We start from the raw sequence: 14732 nt of genomic DNA on the forward strand, positions 1-14732 counted from the left end.
AAAAGACTAAAAGATGAAATTAGATACTGCTCAGATTTTCTGTCAATGTTACCATTTGATTTGGCCAATCCTGAAATCTGGAAAAGCAAAAACAGAGAGAAACCAGCTCTGCATTAATAAAAATAATTATTAATATTATTAATTAAAACCCAAGAGTGTGCACAACATTATAGTTACAATAGAAAACAAGATGCATTGCCCTGAAGTACTTAAAATCTCCAGGGTTGCTCCTACCTCCACTGGAGTCAATGACAGAACTCCCACAGATTTTAACTGGAGCAAGATCAGGCCATTTGAAAGGAGCACACAACATAGGTATTACTGTATCATTTTAATATGAAAGAATATTGCAATGCATTACACCGCCATCTCATGAGGGTTTGGAACATTCTGCTGTAATGAATAATAATTGAAGAAATTACACTCTGTCAATATATCTGATAAGGTCAACTTAAAAACAGGGCAGCACTGCCGTAGTGCAGCTTTAAACTGGTGTAATTCAGTTAAACATAAAAGAGGTATACGGGCATAAAACTGAAGTGATGTGAACAAGATCCTATATTTATATATCACTGGGCAAAATTCAGCTCTTCTTACTGATGTGAGTTATCCCTGTGACTTCAGTAAAATGACTCAAGTGAGTAAGGTGAGCAGGATTTGGCCCATTTATTTAATAATAGCACCCCTGTGGGTCTCAAACATAGCAATAGTGTGAAACACAGTCTATTAAATCAAAGCATAAATTCCAAATAGGATAGATTGGAAGGGCTTACATTGAATCAGATTTCAGCAAAATCATTTCCTGATTGTCAGCAGATCTCATGAAAAGCTGGCAACGTTGAATACAGGCTGTTCTAATAAACCCCCTCGGAACTACTGTCATTTGTTGAAACTTATAAACCAGTAGTTTTGGCCAATGTTGTCTGGCATCAAGTGATATTCATAGAGAGAGCTTTTTGCCCAAGTACTTAACATCTAGAATTCAAATTAAACAGTCCTTATCCGGAGATACAGGAATCAGAATCAAATCTGGACTTTGACTTGCTTGTCTCTACATAACAGATTAAACCAGAAAAGTAAATCCAAACTTCTCTTAAGCTTTGCAAAACCTCAAATTTGGATCTATATCCAAATCCTAATTGTGACTCAAATCTATCTCTAGTTTTAGCAAAATGAAACAACACTAAGGTTTCAAACAAAAAAGCCCTGCTCAGGCTATAACAAATACCTGTTATGACACTTTTCCTTCTCCATGGCTTCTGTGTTAGACCAACCCCTGCTAACTTCAGTTCTATCTCCTTCTACCTACCAGTAAGCCTTTCCGATAGGGTGTGCTTTAAGGGAAGCCAACACTATCAAACTTGAGTGCCAACTAAACCAGTGCTCTAATATTCAGTAATGCTAAGCTGAACCTATGAAAATCAGACCACTTGTTTAGGTACTTATCTTTAGGCATCCAAGTTCAAGAATAATGGCTTTATCTCCCATGTGCTTATGATCGATAGCCCTGCCCCTTTATCCAAACACTTTTTATATGTGCAGTAGACTTGAGCAGAATGTTAGTTTGCTATAAGCCAGATCTACAATAGTGCCTTTGCACCCTGTCACAGGAAACCTTTCACAATCCATAGACAGACATCTCACCATACAATTTTTTTTTATTAGCCAGTGTGCTCTTCTGTTTGAAAAGATTTGGAAAACCTTGCCACTTTGATGATGGGCCTAACCATAATACAAGCAAGGGCAGCTCAGTGTGAGGTAACATTCATAATCACTTTAATGTCTTATTGCACACTGGACCTTTCCTGCAATAAATGCTTATGTGGTCCAATAAAGTATCCTGTACTTCAGAACCATCCATAGTTTAAAAAATAAATAAAAAGGGGAACGCTTCTAAAAGAAGCTGCCCTGGTTATTCATGGCACATATATCACACTCACAAGTCTGTGTAGCTTTATAATTACAGTTTGGAAGTGCATTGCAGTAGGTTATATATAGTAGATATTAGTATAAATTATCACCAATGTCCCTAATTCAAATACAAACACATATTCACTTAAGTATGTACTTTTCATGCCTATTCACTTCAGCAAGTACAATAATAATAATTCAATTAAAGCCAGATAATAATTCAATTACGTTACACATTGATAAAAGTACATTTTCAAAAATGAACTATTATATAGGAAAGTTGGTCTCGACTTTTCTGCCCCATTTGTAATACTGACCACAGCACACCTTAAGCGGGAGGACGGGAGGGAGGGGAATTGTCTGGCTTGCAGGGGGAAGAGATATACCTTTTTAAGGGCAGAGGCTCGGACATTGCTACAGACACAGAGCAGTCAGTGTGAGGATGCTGACTCACCCCCTTCCTCCCAGATGGAAGGTGCTGGTGCAAGCTGAGCAGGGGAAGCTCTCTTTCACCTGCACCAAGCAGAGCAGCACCCAAGCTCCCACCCTTGAAAGTGGCAAAATACCAGATGTGGTCAGGATTCGCTGGATCCAATGTGGGCACTGCAGTAACCACTCCTTTCTCGGAGGGCTAGGAAGGAATTTTTCCATCACTGCCAGATTGGCCAAGGAAGAATGAGAGTTTTTTCACCTTACCCACAGAGGGTTTGGGAGGTGGGACTTAGTTGGGGCAAGCATGGAAGAGACTTAGACAACTTATTCTATAAGCATGGGGCAGACGTCCAGTGCAGGGACTCTGTAGGGAAGGGATAGAGTTATCAGATAAATGGTTTGGGTAAAGTATTTAAAGGAGGTGTTTGTTAAAGGAATGGAAACAGGGTTGTATGGGGCTCCTATGACTGGGTCATAAGGGAGCTAATACCCCACCCTTTATAGTCCACCTTAATCCTCATTCAAGGGGTGAGGGAGAGGGTAAGGTCCTAGCAGCAGGTTGGCTAGTGAACCAGGATGGAAAGGTGGGGGGAGCTGATGGAAGACCCCTGGATAGATATTGAAATGATCATGGAGTTACCTACACTGAACACTCATCTGCCGAGTACTCCCAGACAGTTAATAATAAAGTTGTTGCCTAATTAAACCATATCCAGTGTCTCCTGTCCTTCTTCCAATATAGCCAGACAGTAGACACTAGTGAAGCATGCTGCCAAGTCGTTAACTAGAGGATACTTTCACTAAATCGCTCTGTCTTCCCTGTTAACTAGAATATTTGCTTTAACTTCAGGCCAATCCCCAGTGAACTTCCAAGCACATCAAGATGGTCTTATCCAAAATATAACAGTGTGCAAACCACCATCATCTGCTAAAAAGATGCTGGGGGCTTTTGTGAGTATAAGCAAATTATTTGCATTTTAAATATCTTAAATTGTAAGAATAGAGATTACATGCTAGGTGATAAATCTGCAAATCTAAAAGGATGATATCTAATTGAACAAAAATCAGACATATATAATAAACACACACACACACACACACACACATTATCTTACTCCACCTTACTCTCTAGCATTGCCATATTAATTTATTTAAAATGTATTGTCAGCATAGACTGCTGTTATATATTTTAACTCATTTTCTTTATTAAAGCAAACACACGTACCCGCACGAACATGGGTCCAAACTGCAAAATTTGGATATAGAAGTTCAGGAACATTTAGATCTAGAATCGTTGTCTTTCTAATACAAATAAATCTTAAACCTAAAATAGCTAAACCAAACATTTTTTTGTTTGGATACATCTGTAGATATGATGTGTGTAATTAATTGTTCAGTCAAAAATGCAATTCCATGGTGCACTTGATGATTTAGATACACAACAGCTTTAGTTCTCTGAGCCGACTAAAAATAGTGATTTTAATTTATTCCTGCTGCCTACAATTACTCACAACCATGTATTTTTAAATATTTCCAGTCTATAAAAATTACTAATTTTTGCCACTTCTGTTTATCTGCATTTAGACTTTGATTTGGATAAATTAAGCTCTCAAGTGTTCCTTGCTTTATGAAACTCTGCATGTTGTACACTTCAACACAAATAAATGACTTCTACCATTAGAGGTTTAAATAATGTAATGTATTTCATGCTCAGCCTGAAGCTGGATTCCAATGAAGTTGCTAATGCACGTAATGATTAAGTGTAACTCAAATACTAACTGTGTTGTTGAAAACATGACAGGCAATAATTTGGTCTATTATATTCTGCCATTTAATTGCCTAGTACAGACATTCTCTGACACGTTATGAAGCAATGATTTACAATTATTCAAGCTGCAAAGGTCAGAAAGTGACATTATAATCATCTACACTGAGATCCCTTCTAATGCACAAAAACTAGGTAATACCACACAAAAATAGTTTTACTGGAGTTGCAACTTTCTATTTAAGGTTTCTTAAAGCACACAAGAATAAATAGTTAATTTATAGTAGATTACAGCACCCCTGAAAACCCAATGTACATTTTCTCTGTTCCTATGGATAAGTTTAGAAATTAGCATGTTATTCGCAAGGCTAAATGCAAGCAAGTACAGTAAGTAAGTATCCTGATGCTAAAACTACCCACTCAAAAATCTGGAGTTAATGGAGAAAAAAAAGTCTACTAACCATTTATTTGCATTATGTCTGGTATCTTTTGACAGGTCAAAGTAGATCCCCATTAATAAAGATATAGATAAATTAACACACCTGTTTTAGCTGCAAATATTTTCCTCAGATGATCAACCAATGTCATGAAAAGACTGGACTTTGTACAGATTCTGAGACCACCAGACTATCTATAGCACCAATTATAGTGTCAAGATATAAACTGAAGTCATTTGCATCTTTAGGGCTTTTAAAACTATTCTCAAAGTTGACTAATATTAATATTATTAGTGCTGGCTTATTCAGCAGCACATCTAAAAATTTCTCCCAAAGTTAAATGAGAAAAGGAATTTCAAAACATTTCTGGGAGGTGTGGAAATAAGAACCACAAGAAAGGGAAATCTGAGTAAAACGTCAAGAAAATCAAGACGAAGGTTGTCTATGCAAAAATACACTGTCGCTTCTTAAAGCACTGAACTATTATATCTGGAATCAGAATAATGACAATATGAAGATAATAAAACAGAAGTCTTTTAAACCGTGTGTGTGCATGGCTTTATGCATGTTTTAAATGTTAAAAATATCCCCAAAACCTACCTGACACCAATTTTCTTCAGCAGATCCTTATTAAAAAGCCAAATTGAAAGACGGAAAGACAGAGAGAAAGAAGCACTCTTAGCTGAAACACGTTCCTATACCACCACCACCCCCCCACTTAAAACAATAAAATCTGTTTCTGAAAGCAAAGGCAAGGGAAAAGTAGATGTATATGTTGCCTATAAATTCTGTTCAAAATCTGAAGAACAATGTATTTTTCATGTTCTACCTGAGGCATACAATTTGAAAAGCACACGATAAACATAAGCACGCCACTGGGCAAATGAAACAAAAATTCTAAATGCTGGGCAACCACTAAGATTTGCTAATCTAACTCAAGTGTCTCAGGCAAATTAATAGCCAGATATTTTAAATTAAATTTAAATATGTAGCAGTTGACTACTCAGAAAATAGATACTACCCTCTCAAATAATGGATATATTTTCCAGTCGTGGATATGGGGAATGGAAAACAATCACAACACATCTGCCGACAAGGAAATGAGGAGCAGTTGGTTTATTTCAAATGTTAAAAGATTAGTGTTGTCCAATTTCTCTGTCAAGGAGTTTCTGCTGTGCAGCTGAAAAAAACCTATACTTAAATTAAAAAAGAAAACAGAAAATGGTTCTAGTTTTTCTATAGCTAGGTAAATTACCTTTCTGTGGCATACAGTACATATAATATATTCTGAGCAACTGAAATGTTTAGACAAGCCTAAAAGAATCAAGGCTGGTTTGGCATATTTATTTTTACAAATATTTTAGTTTCCGATCCAAAAGGAAATTGTACTGCTTCAAAACAATCAAGTGATATCCTGAGACTACAATAAACCACAACCTAGCACTGACATTTCACCTTGAAAAGGTTCCTGAACAGGTTCAACAGCATTTGAAAAACAATTTATCCATACAGCTAGCAGAGGGCTTATTCCTATGAATCCAAAAGTCAGAGGATAGAATATTAACTACTGCAGAAAAGAAAACATAGTGCAGGACCTTCTGTTTGTGACAAAATTACAGAGTTAATGTTCCTGAAAGATCACTTCACCTCTTAAAGCATGATTTTTAAAAAGGTAAAATTTATAGCAATTAAAGCTAATGAAGAAATGCAGCATGAGCTGCTTATGTTCAGGAACTAATAGGTCCACTGAGCATTTCTAAGATTATTTAGCCATCAATGATAATGAATTGACATTGTCAGTGGTGTTAATGTACCAATGCTCTATAGTGCCACTAATCCGATAGCCAATCCTAGCAATTTTTTTATGTTGCTACTTTATTTTTTAACCTACGTACTCTTCTATCCTTTCAATTAATACGGCAGAAATACAGCACAAGCTATTATACTTTTTTTCCCCCTTCTTCCACATTAAGGATGGCATATTCATTATTTGGTCTACAGTTCAACTGCATTGGTCATTCCTTATCCTTCGTATCCATTTTAATTCTTCAGGATTGTTAGCTTCAGTGTAAAGATGTCTTTTCCAATTAAACCAATGTTAATATATAACTGTTAAAATACATTTTGGTGCATATCAAGTGAAATGTGATGATTATTTAAACTGCAAAAGGACTAAACTGCACTATAAACCAGATTTTTGTGCGCAGAGCATGGTGGTGGTGGAGGATGTCTCTTTGGCTGGTTGTTTTATTATATATAAAATACACCGATCTATGTTGTAAATGAAGATTAGTGGCATAACTCTATACAACAATATAAATATATAGCTATTTGGCTACCAGTATGACATTTCAACAGCATGTAGTAAACAATTAGCCTAGCAAAGTGACTAATAGACTTAATTCCATAGCTTAAGTCATACAAATATGTTTTGTTCTTGATAGTTATATGTTTTCTGTTGCAAGTTCTAAGAATATTTTAGTACCATGCCAATACTAAATAGGACTGAGCTTTTGATATCAGAAAATGTGCCAAATTCTCCTCACAATTAATTTCTTCTCTGTAGGGGATATGAACTTAATGATTTGGTGATTACAAAAGCTATTTCTCGGTTGATATGATAATTAAATAATACGCTAACTTTTCAATGCGAGTCAATGGGATGTTGAATTGTGAAGTAATAGACAAGTTTGTTGACAACTTTAAAGCAAAGTCTAAGCTTTGTTCTCTTTGTTTTTGGTGCACCTGTATTTGTTAATTATCCTTCACACAAAAGATTCTGTAATTTATAGGGTAAAAACTGTTAACAGGATTTTTTAAATGCCTAAAAAGACGTCTATTAAAAAGATGTCCCATGTTGCACTTGAATCTTGTAGCTAATATAAGAAGTAACAAAAGTCATCATACTACTGATCTTATGTGAACTTAAGGACAAACTTCACATAAATTTACTTCATATTTAAATAACTCAACCATCAATTACCCCAACTGAATAAAATCACCCAAAGTATCTAATAACATTCCTTGCAAAATTATTTGTAAAATAGATAGATAAATCAGTGAAAATCACTCAGCTGCATTTTCAGCTGAAGATTCACTTGTCCTTTGAAATGTGAAACTCACTTTGTCCTGCAATAAATATGTATTGCAAATGATAACTACAAGAACCTCCTGCTGAATAATATCCCTAACATCCCACCATACCATTCATGTGTGCAATGCATTATCTAATTGAACCTGTGCTATTTTACACATTAGCCATAAGACCTCTACAGCAGGTGACACAGGTTTGCATAAAGTGTTTTTATATGATGCATATATTAGTTAATTCTCTCACATAATAACATTAAAATATATTTTTAATCAGAAGTAGGGTATTAAAATCCAACTCTGAATATCCTATGATGTACCATATATGCCATGGCATTTTAAAACCTTTTAAACATTTCTGCTAAATTAATTAGTTTTGCATTAAGGAGTCTCAATGCCTCCTATTAAATGCAACACATTTGAAGGACAATTAAACATTATGAATGATCCTTCTGAAGAAATAACCATTAAGTAAGAAAGAAAAACAGGATTTTTTTGTAACAAACAAGAACACAAACATCTATTAAATACTTCAATTTTTTAAAAACATAGTATGCATGTAATATTTTATATCCAGTTGTCTGAAAGCCCGTCTTCCGTTTTGTTTTCCTAAGGAATGAAATACCTAATAGAGCCCACAGATCTGTTAATGGAACTAAAATTATAACAGTACAGGGTGTGGGGGGGAAACGGGACACACCACATACACACAGAGTAAAGTCTGTATTATATATTTTTTATGTCTTTAAATGGAATTTACAGTTCTCCCTGGCAATGTGAATGAACATCCTATAATTTAGTCAATTTACAGATTACAGGTTCAAATTGACCTTGTAGCCCGTAAAATTGCTCATCTTCAGTGCAGGATTAGAAGTGGGAAAAGAATGTCATAACTGTATTTAAGGAATTTACCATAACAATGGAAAGGAGGATATGCATGCATAATTTTAGCCACTCTTGCTCACATCACAGTTTTGAATTCTGAAACAATGCATATCCTGCACTCTTCTCCTGGTTAACCATCGTAGAAACTGTTTCAATTTACTCACCCACAGACATGACACTTGTATTCCCTCATCCCAAGGTGCCTCTTGACATGGTTTCTGGCATCTCCGAGCTGAGCTGTTGCAAAGTGGCATATCTTGCACTTGAATGGCTTTGATCCTAAGTAAAATTTAGCATAAGATACGAGTTGAATTAGAATAATATATTACTCATGGTTAAAGAAATAAAAATTCCTTGGAAAAAATAACCTTTAAAAAATATATCCCACATTTACCGTTTAAGAATTTTGTCTCGCAAAAGAAGTTATTACATACACTTATCACTTCAGGGATACAGATATGTACCATAGATTTCCCATTAAAAAGAATTTCCTTAAATTCACTGACAATCCTTAAGCTCACTGAAACTACTTTCATACTGAACTTTTAATAACCATTTACTTTTTATAAAGAGTATTAAAATCAGAAGACAATATACTAGGACGATACCATTTAAATGAGGTGATCAAAGTTTTTCTACACCTTTCCCCATTTTCAAAATAGCTAAGTCAATTAATGGCCATAAAAAGTTTGGATGAAAGATGTAAACTTAAAAATATCCTTGTTCTTAAAGTAAATATGCATGATAAGTTCATTTAATTTTACTATATTCCTCTGACTTTGAATAGATTTCACAGTAACATTGGTATTTCAAGTTTCTTCTGTCATGCCTAGAGAATGATTCATCACCTTGCTATTGTAATGACATGCAATGTATGACTATACAGTGGGTAAAATATTATGCCTTTATGACTGCTTTATGGTCAAGAATTTATGCTTCTGCAAACCAGAAGTATTGACATTTTGCTTATTATTTATTTTAAGAACAAACTTTATTATTAAATGGCCAGTGAAAACCAAAGAATTATTTTTAAAAAATGTCTAATGAAGTAGGAATAACCTATTCTGTTTGAACATATCAGGCCAGGAAAAAGTCTGTACAGAAATAATGTATCTTGATTAACACTGACTCCCCAGTCAAGATGAGAAAGTTGCATTACAACTGCGGTATAATGGTTAAATGTGGCAGATGTCCATTCGTAGGTTACTAAGCAATGACACTTTATTTTAAAGTATGCTGTAACACTTTCCAATTTTCTAACTAGTAAATCCTTAAAATCAATAAATCAAAATCACAGAATTGCATTTAAAATTAAGTACAACATGTTCAGAGATTCTTCAAATTATGTTTAGTATGTTTTGTGAAGTATGTCTTCCAATAGCGTTAAGCATAAAATGAAATATGTGATCTTTAATAAATACACATAAAGACTCTGATAAGAAAAATGTTATAGTATATCATACTTGATCAATGAACCTTTGTGCTGTGTCCTTGAAAATAGAATATCCTCCAAGAATACTTTGTTGAAATTGAGGATCTTAGTAAAAAATTTTAGAGTCTTAAATTTCAATTTAATTCCCAAAAGCTGACAAAAAATGAAGCATTTAATTTTAATCTTCTAGCAGAAATAAAAAAGTCAACAGTACTAAGCACGGGCAGACAAGGTTGAATATTTCACAGTTCAATGACAATGAAGCAAGATCTCTTAATACTTCCATTTCTACTGTTAGAAGATGTAAAAAATATTTAGCACCTGAATGGTTATATCTAGTCAGCTTTATATGTTTAAATGTCAAAAGCAGGTTGAGACTGCAGCTAACAGCAATCACATTCTATCAATCACACTGAAAAACCCCAGTTTATTTAAATGATCCTGATAAAACTAAATTAAACATTAATTTGGTGACATTCCAAATCAACACTGTATTCTATAAAGGGACCCATGCAAATAAAATAGGTTTGAATAGTGTCAATATACCTTCACATTAAATAAAAAACGTTAAAGTTGATGTTCTAACTTATGAGCTTCAAAACTAATTACACAATTAATAATATCAAGGCTATAGCCAGATATGATAAAAAAAAAAACCTCTACCAGTAGTTATATTGCCATTTTATTTCACAGAATTCAAATATCCTGTGGATTCAACCCTATTTTTTTTTTTGGTTTCTCTCTCTCTCAGATTAAATTGTAAATTTGTTCCTCTTTCTGTTACTGCAGGTATCCCACAGGGCTCTGTATAAGACCTTTGCTGTTTTCAATTTACATGACTCCTTTGTGAAAAACTATAGTTCAGTCTGGTCTTAGTGTTCATTGCTACACTGTGCTGACAATACATAAATGTATTTTTCTGTTGACTGCTCTCAACCAAAAATCACTGAGGCCTTGACAATTTTTTTCTCACATACACAGCTGAATGTCTGTTAACATCTCCATTTAAACACCATGAAAATTCAAGTACTGGAAGGTTACAGCCAGTACTTATTGTCTGAAACAAAAACAGTAAAGGTCCTTTTAACTTGTTGGCACCAAATTTGGTCCAAAACCTCTTCTGGGTAGAACAAATCTATACATATATATTTTATACCTAACATATAAACTTTAGATTCATAAAGTCAAATCAATGGGGCAAAACTCTGCATTTTCTGAACGAGTACTTAAAACAATATTTTTCCCAAACTAGATTTTTCTTGGCCATATTCTTATTCTCAGTACTTTCTTTGTTCTGTGAAATGAGACATTGTTCACTGGCTTTACACTTGGTTCTTAATTAATTTCAAAACAGTCGTAGTACCTTCATTTACAGCACCTTTCCAACGAAAGAGCTTTAATAAATATAGGGATCATATCACTCACAACCTGTGGTGTGGAAACAGAGCAGCCATCATGTGATAGCAACATCATTCTTTAAAAGGGAAATGAAAAAAAAATAGAAACTACAGAAAATGTAGAAGGCAGAATATAATGATTTGTGGTGCAATCTCACCAGACCACTGGAGTTAATAAACTTAATTCTGGTAAAAGGCATCATGGGTCTCCAGTGACAAGAAATATTCAAAGCCTCAGTTTTAAGCCTCCAACAATGTCATTTTCAGTGCCAAAGTATTCACTAGCACCATGCAATAACAGAGAGTGAGGAGTATCACCTACTGAGTTATCAACACCATACTTTCTGCCGTCCTTGGGCTTTTGTGCGTGTGTGCCATCCCTTATTTAGCTTGAGAAATCTGATGAAATCCCAAACATCTGCACGCAGTATTCAAGGTGTGAGCATACCATGGATTTATATAGAGGCAATATGATATTTTCTTATTATCTATGCCTTTCTTAATGATGCCCAACATTCTGTTCACTTTTTTGACTGCCACTGCACACTGAGTGGATTATTTCAGAGAACTATCCACAATGACTCCAAGATCTCTTTCTTGAGTGGTAACAGCTAATTTAGGGTACGTCTATACTGTGACAGACCCAGACCAGTGGGGTACAGGAGTCTGGGAGAAGGCAAATATACTGGTCACTGGATGAGTAGTTTTCTGTTCCCTGAGTGACCAGAGCAGGGGCTGCACTAGATTAATCAGGAACCTGCTAGAACCAGTTAAGGCAGGCAGGCTAATTAGGACACCTGAAGCCAATTAAGAAGAAGCTTCTAGAAAGGCAGGCTAATCAGGGCACCTGGGTTTTAAAAAGGAGCTCACTTCAGTTTGTGGTAGGAGTGTGAGAAGCTGGGAGCAAGAGGCGCAAGGAGCTGAGAGTGAAAGGGAAAGGGTGTGCTGCTGGAGGACTGAGGAGCACAAGCGTTATCAGACACCAGGAGGAAGGTCCTGTGATGAGAATAAGGAAGGTGTTTGGAGGAGGCCATCGGGAAGTAGCCCAGGGAGTTGTAGCTGTCATGCAGCTGTTACAGGAGGCACTATAGACAGCTGCAGTCCACAGGGCCCTGGGCTGGAACCCGGAGTAGAGGGCGGGCCTGGGTTCCCCCCAAACCTCCCAATTGACCTGGACTGTGGGTTTTCCCAGAGGGGAAGGTCTCTGGGCTGTTCCCCAATCCACATGGTGAATCTCCGAGGCAAGAAAATCTGCCAATAAGCGCAGGACCCACCAAGATAGAGGAGGAACTTTGTCACAGTACTTACCCGTTGGTTCGGCAGCAAGCAATCAATCTTCTGGGATCGATTTATCGCGTGTTGTCTTGACGCGATAAATCGATCCCGGAAGTGCTCGCCGTCGACGCCGGTAATCTTGCTCCATGAGAGGAGTAGGCGGAGTCGACGGGGGAGCCTGCCTGCCGCGTGTGGACCCGCGGTAAGTACCTTTAAGTTCGAACTAAGATACTTCGTTATTCACGTAGCTGAAGTTGCGTATCTTAGTTCGAACTGGGGGCTTAGTGTGGACCAGCCCTTAGACCCCATCATTGTATATGTATAGTTAGGATTATGTTTTCCAATGTGCATTACTTAACATTTATCAACATTAAATTTCATCTGCCATTTTGTTGCCCAGTCACCCACTTTTGTGAGATCCTCTTGTAGCTCTTCACAGTCCACCTGGGACTTAACTATCTTGAGTAGTTTTGTATCATCTGCAAATTTTGCCACCTCACTGTTTACCCCTTTTTCCAGATAGTTTATGAATATGTTAAATAGGACTGGGCCCAGTACAGTACACCACTATTTACCTCTCTCCATTCTGAAAACTGACCATTTATTCCTACCCTTTGTTTCCTATCTTTTAACCAGTTACCAATCCATGAGAGAACCTTCCCTCTTAGTCCATGACTGCTTATTTTGCTTAAGAGCCTTTGGTGAGGGACCTTGTCAAAAGCTTTCTGAAAATCTAAATACACTATATCCACTGGATCTCCTTTGTCTGCATGCTTGTTGGCCCCCTCAAAGATGACAGGGCTGCAGGCGATTTTACCTCAGAAATTCTGATTGTTAATTAAGATTATAGGACCTCCTTGAATTGTAAGTAAAAAAGTCTTCCACCTTTACTATTCCTTTTGTTTTATTTTACACTTCCTCATTTTCACTTGTCAATATGTGATGGACTTGCTTGTTATCTCCTCTCTGGCATAACATCCCTTCTCATTTGCTATGTGAAAATCTCTTGGAATTAATTTAAGGCATTTTGAAAACACTCTGTATTCTACTATTTGGAATCATTAGTAATATTTTTCCATCCTCCAAAAAAAGCTACTAATGATTCCAAATAATATAAAATAGAGGGTTTTCAATATTGTGTGTGAGGGGGAGGAGAGTGTTCCTGAAGTAAGATTTAGCAAGAAGAGGAATAAGAAATAGGAAAACTCATCTCGTACGATACAGCTGGTGTTACAGTAGTGCAGGTGAGATAGGGAAACATATTGTACTTGTTTGTCCTGCTAGGTTTAACCAAGACAGAATATGCAGTATAGTACGGTAGGTTTCTTCCTCCTGCCACCATTCTTGCTTACCAAAAACCATTTATTTCTTATCAATTGCTTTCATTGTGATAAAAATGGGAAGAAGAGGTTATATAAAACATACAGTAAATCACAAATATGAAAACAGGGTTTGGAAGGGTAAGCTCTCTTCCAGTTAACTATTAATAAAAGTCCCAGCATTATTATTTCATTTGCATAAGCAAAGTATCAGAAAAGCAATTCATTTTAAGGTGCTGAGAAAAGAGAGCACAGATTAAAACCTGTTCTGTAACTTTCCACCAAAAATGACTTGCAAAAATAAATGGTAGACTTGTATTCAATTCCCAGAAGCCTGCTGTTTTGTATGTTTAGGGCCAATCTAAAGCACAATAAAAATACACTTGGTGATCAGACCCTTACAAGATGTTAAAAAGTATGCTAACTTTTACCAAATGTTACAATCAATGATGTAACTTATGTAAGTAGGGTTGCTTTGTCATATATTGATAGTTACCTCACTTTCACATCCACATTAACTTGATTTTAAATGCAATTAATACATATAGTCAAGGAAGACTAATGGACTACATTCTGCACTTAACCTGGTGGACATTTTCAAATGGCACAAGTGACCAGTGCAAACCTATTTTGCATTGTAAACGACTAAATAAATCTTAATGGATTAAGAATGATCAGCTATCAACACACAAGGGAAATTAAGTGCTGAAATGCCTACATTGATTATTTTAAATTATTAGCCTTACTCTGTTCTTGAATTTGTATGCTTTTAGTGAGCTTTAACACATT

At 35.9% G+C, this 14732-nt stretch overlaps 1 protein-coding gene across 4 annotated transcripts in view; it reads right to left on the bottom strand.

The window, feature by feature from the left end:
- The window catches only part of ZNF407 (zinc finger protein 407), a 449103-nt gene that overhangs the window by 392457 nt on the left and 41914 nt on the right, over positions 1–14732 (bottom strand). For all 4 annotated transcript variants that reach the window (XM_065582014.1, XM_065582012.1, XM_065582013.1 and 1 more), the window contains one exon: positions 8685–8799. In XM_065582014.1, coding sequence (XP_065438086.1) covers positions 8685–8799 — 115 coding nt within the window. The remainder of the gene's footprint in view (positions 1–8684; positions 8800–14732) is intronic.

This window comes from Chrysemys picta, chromosome 2 (assembly GCF_011386835.1).
Source record: "Chrysemys picta bellii isolate R12L10 chromosome 2, ASM1138683v2, whole genome shotgun sequence".
Lineage (NCBI taxonomy): Eukaryota > Metazoa > Chordata > Testudines > Emydidae > Chrysemys > Chrysemys picta.